At 37.8% G+C, this 8,670-nt stretch overlaps 1 protein-coding gene across 3 annotated transcripts in view; it reads right to left on the bottom strand.

The window, feature by feature from the left end:
* Positions 1 to 394: 394 nt before the first annotated feature.
* Positions 395 to 8,670, bottom strand: part of bcorl1 (BCL6 corepressor-like 1) — a 42,657-nt gene continuing 34,381 nt past the window's right edge. For all 3 annotated transcript variants that reach the window (XM_053630532.1, XM_053630531.1, XM_053630533.1), the window contains 3 exons: positions 6,113 to 6,190; positions 5,715 to 5,883; positions 395 to 5,631 (listed from right to left, as the gene is read on the bottom strand). In XM_053630532.1, the coding sequence (XP_053486507.1) occupies positions 5,313 to 5,631; positions 5,715 to 5,883; positions 6,113 to 6,190 (566 nt within the window). In that variant the 3' untranslated portion in view covers positions 395 to 5,312. The remainder of the gene's footprint in view (positions 5,632 to 5,714; positions 5,884 to 6,112; positions 6,191 to 8,670) is intronic.

Below are 8,670 nucleotides of genomic sequence, written 5' to 3'. Positions count from 1 at the left end.
CTTAGTCATTCATAACAATGGGTAAGACCAAGGAATATAGCAGTGAGCTTAACAAAATGGGAAGTGGCTATAAAAAAAAAGCAAAAGCATTGAAAATGCCAATTTCCACCATCAGGGCAATAATTAAGAAGTTCCAGTCGACTGGAAATGTTATGAATCAACCTGGAATTGGACGTGTGTCTATATTGTCTCAACGCACTGTGAAGAGGATGGTTCGAGTGGCCAAAAAATCTCCAAGGATCACAGCTGGAGAATTGCAGAAGTTAGTTGCGTCTTGGGGTCAGAAAGTCTCCAAAACTACAATCTGAAGTCACCTACATCACCACAAGTTGTTTGGAAGGATTTGAAGAAAAAAACCTCTACTCTCATCCAAAACAAACTCAAGCATCTTCAGTTTGCCAGACACTACTGGAACTTCAAATGGGATTGGGTTCAATGGTCAGATGAAACCAATATAGAGCTTTTTGGTAATAAACACCAGAAGTGGCTTTGGCGCACACAGAGACGTAGCCATATGGAAAAGCACCTCATGCCCACGGTTAAATATGGTGCTGTTTTTCTGCCAGAGGACCTGGACATTTTGTTAGAGTCCATGATGCCATGTATCTGCCAAATATTAACAGATATTAAGTGAAAACCTGACTGCCTCTGCCAGAAATTTTAAAATAGGTCATGACTTCTCCAGTTTCAAAATTATTCAACCCTTTCATGGCAAGCATTTTTAGTACGTAGTAAAGCACCCTTTTGCTGTTATGACCTGCTGCAAATGAGATTTCTAGCCAGACACCAGCTTCTGGCAGTGTTCCTGAGGAATCTCAGCCTATTCCCAATGAGCAATGGCCTCCAGTTCAGTAATATTGTTGGGTTTGCGTGCTGCAACCGCCTTCTTCAAATCCCACCAGAGATTTTCTATGGGGTTCAAGTGAGGTGACTGTGATGCCCCTGTAGAATCTTCCAGGACTTATTCTGCAACCAAGCCTTGGTGGAATTTGAGGTATGCTTGGCATCATTGTCCTATTGGAAGGTCCAATGACGCCCAAGCTTCAGCTTCCTCACAGACGGCATGATGTTTTCTCCTAGGATTTCCTGATACTTCAATGAATCCATCTTGCCTTCCACACGCTGCAGGTTTCCAGTGCCAGAGGATGCAAAGAAGCCCCAGAGCATCACCGAACCTTCACCATGCTTGACTGTGGACAGCGTGTTCTTTCTTCATTCTTCTTCCTCCAGACATACCGCTGATCCATCATGCCGAAAAGTTCCAGTTTTGTTTCATCACTCCACAGCACAGAATCCCAAAACTTCATGTGGGTTATTTCTAAGATTTTTCTTGTGCTTTTAGGTAAGGAGTGTTGTACGTCTTGGCGTTCTGTCATGGCTGGTGTAAATTTCATGTGAATAGCCTCATTGGAAATATATTTACTGAAAAAAATGTTGATACGTTCAATACTTATTTCCCCCACTGTGCACACACGCACGCACAAACACACACAGGCTTGGGGAGTAATGGAATACACATAATCAGGATATAAAAAACTGGTAACTGTAATCCATTACAGTTACATAATCAGGATACAAAAAACTGGTAACTGTAATCCATTACAGTTACGTCAAAAAACTAAATCAGATTACAGGGACATTTTCTAAAAATAAGAATACTATCAGAATTACAATTATCTTCATTTAAAACCAAATAAATTAATCTTTTGACATAATGTATAGACAGCTGCCTAATTTTATATTTCTGGTTCTCTCTTGCCAGTCGTGGCTCACATGAGCAACCTCCTGGTGTATACGCAAATACATTTTGTGCAAAGTTAATTTGGTAGAAATTAACACAAATTGTTCTCTAAAATGGTTTTGTTAGGGTGACCATACATCCTCTTTTTCAGACCTTAAAAAAGCATCTGATCGGGATTTTCTAAATTTGAAAGAATTTCTGGGATTCGGCTTTCGTTTCATTACGATGTGTTTATGGTCTAATACTGCATCATGTGTGCGCATATTTGCATTGCTTTAACCCCTCTCTTTAATTCCCGCCTTCTCGCACACCAATTGGTCGAGTATAAAAAGCTTGCAGCAACTATTGGCCAAATTCCTGCCTCTCAACCATGAGCCTACTCTCACCGAATGCGCTGGATAATAGCAGCAAACAAAGCTGTCCTGATTCTAAACAATGCCCATGGCCATATAAAGTCATTCTTAATTTCATGTTATCACACAGCTTAATATTACATGGCCATTCAAATGTGTAAATGATGGAGGTATGGCATCTAATATTTTATTTTATTGGATGGAAAAGAATGTAGGAAAAAATGCAAAACGTGGACAGAGTGAAACCAATTTTATTTATGTGATGCTAATAGTGTGTCTTTTTCAGTGTATTAAAGTCTGCATTCATAGTAACACTGTTTTGAATGTTAAGACACCCCCCATAAAAAAAGGTGTGCTCTTTTTAGAAAACCAGAATATGCTCACCCTAGCGTTTATTTATTTGTTTGTTTTATTATGTTTATAAGCGCTAAAATAAGCATTATTTATATTTTCTATCATATTGCTTTTCTCTTGACTTTATTTACATATGTGACCTTAAAGTAATACAAAAATATTCAGATTACATTACTTTCATATTGCGATACTTGGATTACGTTACTGCTTACATTTTTATGCAGTGTAATATATATATATATATGATCTGTGCAGGTCAGCAACCACCTGCCTCTTTTATGACAAAGTGATGAATGACAGATGGATTTTACATGTGCAACTTCATATTTATACCCCAGGGATACAGTACATGGTTACACACAACAATAGTATTCTTGAATACGGACGGCAAATGAAATATATTTTATGTTTTCAACAATGGTAACATTTGCATTAATAGAAAAATATAGCCTAAAATATTTTAGCAGTGTCAATTATTTTGGCTCATGAATTGTTTGTGTAGCAATTTTTAATTATTGTGTGAAATTGTTTAATTACAATTGGTTTTTATGAAAGGTGGCAATGCTTTTGGAGAATACTGTAGATATGAGCCATGCAATGAACTCTCACCCCTCTGAACAGCCTAATGTGACTGACCTCTGTGCTCAGACTGTGCTTACATCTCCACTTTTGTAACTTTGCCCTGTCTCTTTGCTGCAAGAGGGTTGGAGGCACAGTGGGAGTTTCTCAATAACTGAGTCCATGACTGAATCACAAGTGGCTCTTTGCTCCTGAAAGAGTTGTACTATATTAGAAATTAAATAATGGCTTCTGGATCTAATATTCGCTCTATCCAATAGGACAATATTTGAGATTCAACCTATAGACTCAACTTATACCAAGTTAACTTTCTATCTTGGTCAACTGCTCACTTTCAGCTATTTCTATAAATCACTTGATCAACTCGAAGGAAGAAAATACATCATTGTGAGTCAAAATTGCTGTCTTGTGGACTGAAATTAATACTGCTCAGTAGAGAGAATCCTTTCCATATTGAAATTCATTTTCAAATGCACTGCAAATGTAAACTTTAATCAGTGACAAAGATGATTTTTTTTTTGTTTCAATCATATGTTTTTTGTTTATAGTGGCATGTAAGTATACGTGTCCAGGGACACAGGCCCCCCCAAAACGTTTGTATCTCGAAACCCTTGCAATTTTTCTAAATCTTCCTTTAGCAATGAACCACGGCCAGTGTGTGTATAATAAACCTTAGCTCACGGAGAGATTCTTTTATGTACAACCATAAGACCTCAGAATTGAGCAATACTGGTAAATTGCACTGAACATTACAAGCAAAACTTGACAATCATGCTTTATTCTGGTCAATTTCTTTTAAAAAGGAATCAGATCAACACATCCCCTTTGCGCATCACACAGACAATAAACCTTCAAAATCAAGTACTCTCTCTCGGCTTGGTGGACCTCCATTGGTAATGAAACTAAACTCTCTCTTTACATTTCTCACTCTTCAGTTAAATAGTATTTATTGGTTTCAGTTCAAAAAAAGGTCAATGATTGTCAACACAAAATCTATTTTAGCACCAGTACAATAAAACTGTACTTTTGCTTGTTAAAACACTGTTTGGAGTGAAGGAGAACACAACATCCGTAGGGTAAAGGGATCATTAATTGTACATTTCAAATAAAGCACCAACCATACAAAGCAACTTTCATATATCATTTGTCTGATACACAAAAAGCCAAATATATTAATGACTATTAAATTAAACACAAACAGTCAAACCATGTAAATAAAACACACCATGCACCACAATGCTCGCTGGAACCAGGTACACTGGGGAAAACAAGCTAAGTAAGAGAGGCCTCCTCTCCTCATGACCTTGAACTGTGACCAACATCCAAAACAAAGTCCCTAGAAATATCTCAAAATAAAAAAAGCATTCCACAGGTTTGCTTTTTCATCTTGCTTACACAAGGGCCTTCATACCTTGATATCCAACAATCTCTTTAGGTTTTGTAAACATAAAATAAAACTCATTCATGGATAAGTCTATATCTTGCCTTGAAAATTAGAATTAACTGGGTTTATAAATATGAAAGAACAATACTTTGCCTGCTACACTGCAAAGAAACCAACCAAGATTAATGCATCTAGTTGAGGTGTTGGAAGCAGAGCTGTGGTGGCAACGTGAGCCGAAGTACAGTGAGGTAAAGGAGGGCAGGACTGATCGACATATGTTCTCGGTTAGGGGTCCTCACAGAGAGAAACAGAAACAGAGAGCAAGAGAGACTCACTGGTTTACAGAGGAACCATCTGTCCCAGAGTCCTTCCTGCCACAATGAGCTGGCCATAAACCTCTTAGTTCACCAAGATAAAACAAAAAGAAAAATGCCTTGGGCACCTTTTCAAAACTATTCACATAACCCCAGGAATAAACAAACATTAAAACATATCATTGATAAATTACAACCAAACTGGGCTCACCCTGATGTCAATATATACATATATATTTACATATACTTATAGGTTTATACATATAAAAAGATTTGAGAGAAGTTACTGAACAGTGAAAAATACCTACAGGTTAGGAACAGAAATTTACTTTGTCCGCTTTGCTAGAGTCCTCCCTGCTCCTGTGAGTGATTCCAAGATAAGTCAGTCTAACAAGGCCCCTTCTGCTGCTGTAAAGGAAGGTAGTCTGGGAGAATGGTGTGTTCTGTGAGGATCTCATCCGTTTTTGATGAGCCATTTTTGGCGGATAGAGTACATACAAAGTGCTGGTTTTAGTAGCAGTGCATCTACCAGTAAATAAGGAGGTGCAAATGCCTGTGTACAGCTACTCACACAACACAGGACATCGCTATCGGTTGCAGAGGCTACCTCTGACCTCTGAACTCTCATCATCATTGTCATCCTCTTGGAGCAGCTGAATGGATGAACCTAGCAGTCCCTGTAGCTCTGGTACACAGCGCACCAGCTCGACTGTTTCTTCATTGTCCTCCTTAGCAATGGGTCGCAGCTCATCTGGAGAAATGCACGTCTGGCTAACGTTCACCTGCCTCCAAAGCTCTGCCCTTGTGAGGCTCACTACTTCAAACTGAGGGTACCTTGCACGGAAGATGCGAGCCGAGACCTTCAGGCGCTTCAACACATCCAACAGCAGAAACCAGTTGCAAAACCTGTAAGCGTAGAGATATAGGCTTAATATAAAAGGGCATATGCATGTGTAACAGTGTTAAAATCAGGTGCTGTGGTTACTCACCCCTGTGTTAGAGATACTTGAACATGGTAGCAGGGTAATAAAGGTTCAGAGGAGAACTCAAACAAAAGGCAGTCCATGTCCTTTTCCTTTCCCTGCTCTCTCAATTCTTCCTTGTCTTCCTCTTCAGGTTGAGACAGCAGGAAGTCCCAGCAGGCCTCCTGATCGGTCTCTAAAAACGATTCACAGATATAAACAGAATGACAAGACATTCCCAAGAGTAGAATGTGCAAATGCTCCCCCTATTGGACATTGAATTCAGTAAAAACTGTTCCAGACAAGCAAATTCATTCTTGAGTCCCAATTGTCCTTACTTGACCATAGAAATGAGACTAATTAATAAACTGAGCTTTCACCAAATGAATGGAAATTCTGAATTATGCATTTATGAAGTCTCCTACCAAACACAGAGCTGCTGTAAAAATCCCACTGCAGACTTGGATCCTGGTCAGGGCGTCCTTCTAGGTCAGTGAAGTACTCTGAGAGAAAAGAGATATGTACAGGGTAAAGTTAAATATAACTTCTGATTGTCCAGCCCCTTAAAGAAATTATTAAGTAATATAGGGACACTTCAGTTTGCATTATTTCCAAAAGCCTGATAATTAATTGTTTGGTAAAATGTGCAAAAATGCTACAAATGCTACAAATGCTACAAACTCTTAATGTATTAAGAGTTGGCGACATAACACAAAGACTTAAGTCCACAATTCATGCCAATATTTACACTGGGAAGTTAAGCACCTGCTTAAGTTGATTTTGAACATGGCAGTGGCAGACCAGTGATGCTGGTATTTGAACCTCCAACCTTCTGATCAGTAACCAAACATGATCAGGGTTAGATCATACAGACTTGAGAAGCAAACAGCACTTTTATTTGCTGTAAAATGTAATATGGTATAGCATAAAACCCAGGGACAATTTAAAAGAAAAAAGACCAATACAATGAAAATCAAATGAAAATAAAGCAAGCATTCAAATAAACATCTTAGAGGAGTCTAATAGGCTACACTGCCAATATATTCCTGCATGTATAGTTCTAATCACTGGTTTAATTTAGAAATATGGCTTCAACCCTCATTATTCAGCTTATAAAATATCACTTGATCCTACACCTCTGTCTCTCTCTCTATCTATATCTGTCAAGCTATATATGTTACTACTGCTGCCTGATGGGATGCCGCTGCCTGATCCTGACTCCCTATGACCTGTCTGGCCCATCCAGACACTCTACATCTTGTAGGAGCTTCCTTCACTTGTGAATCACTCACTGCTGCTGAAGATGGCCCCACATGGATAGCCTTAAGATTGCTATGGCTGGTCCTATTTGAATACCCTAAATATTGCATGATGCAGTGTCACCAGAAGAACATGGGTAACCCTTTGAGCCTGGTTCCTCTCAAGGTTTTTTCTTATTGTGCCTCTTTTCTTTCCTGTTTCCTCTGGCTTGCCCATTGGTGATCTAATCCTGGATCCAGATTTCTGTAACGCTTCGTTGTGTCACTATATAAATAATAAATAAATATCTATATAAATAAAACAGAACTGAATATTATTTTTTCTTTTAATTTTTTTTATATCATTCTCTGACAGTTACTTGTATGCACAACTTAATGAAGCTATGAGATACTAATTCGAGTTCATGAAATCGTAATATGTACCTAGGATGTACATTCACTGCCTGCTTTAATACGAACACCTGTATTCCTGCTCGTCTATGCAATCAGCCAATCAGTTTGCAAAATCATTGAAACTGCATAGGTGAGGGTTGGGAAAAAAACTGTGAGCCTGTACTGTAGCCTCAGATTCCTGTACTAGGCTGACATGAGTAGAACCCAATGTGGTCTTCTGCTGTTGTTAAACCATCCGCCATAAGGTTTGACGTGTTGTGTTCTGAGATTCTTTTCTGTTCACCGCGGTTATAAAGAGTGGTTAATTGAGTTGCTGTAGTCATCCTTTCAGTTCAAACCAGTCCATGCAGATGCTTTGAAGTATAAACTGAGCATTCATCTGCTATGTTTAAGTTATTTGATGATTTTATCCATAAAAAATTAGTCCTCAAGATAAGCAATGTTTTGGATCAAGTTGCCATATACTCCTATGTCCTCAGTGACTCTGCAACAGTGACATTAAAGGGGCAATTCTGAATAATTTTGTTTTTTAATATTGGCCTCATATGCCATTCCATAGCATTTTTAGTGTACTTACAGCCCAAAACATATATATCAGCATGACATACAGTATCTCACAAAAAATCTCTTCAAATTCATCAATATTTACACGGGGATAGTTACATGTATTCAAACACAAGTTAAGCACCTGTTTAAATCTCCATTCCAATTATGCAAATCACCTACACATAGTTCACTTCCAAAACTGCCAGATTTTCTTGAGTAGACGTGTCTGAAATTGAGATTTTCAATAGCATCTAGACCACCGCTTTTAAACACAAGCACTTGCTTTAAAAAAAAAAAATAGAAAATGTGACTGTAGAAGGAAATATATATTTTTACTGTAATGTAATACTATGTAACATAAAACCAAGAGACAATTTAAAAGTGAAAAATAAAAAACAGAATAATACGATGACTTATGAATAAGAAGAGTCTATTATATTGGCAATAAATTGCTGCATGAATAGACCTAGTTATACTTCTAGCTGTCCTAGTTGGTTTAATTTAACAATATGGCTTCATGCATATGGCTCATTATGTGGAAGCTTTTAAAAATAGCACATGATCCAGCACACCCTATTATTTAGCATTTTATTTATTATACTATGTACTGACAATTAATTGTGCACACAAATTAATGTAGCTACAAGTTACTAAATTCATGAAATCATAATGTGTTTTAATAACATAATGTGTGGATTATTTTAATCACACAGGTCAGTGTATTTCATATTGAGTTTATATACAGCCCAAAACATGAATTTCAGTGTGACAAATTGTGGGTACAT

The sequence above is a fragment of the Ictalurus furcatus genome, chromosome 8 (assembly GCF_023375685.1).
Source record: "Ictalurus furcatus strain D&B chromosome 8, Billie_1.0, whole genome shotgun sequence".
Classification (NCBI taxonomy): domain Eukaryota; kingdom Metazoa; phylum Chordata; class Actinopteri; order Siluriformes; family Ictaluridae; genus Ictalurus; species Ictalurus furcatus.
This window is presented reverse-complemented; position numbering and strand designations above follow the sequence as displayed.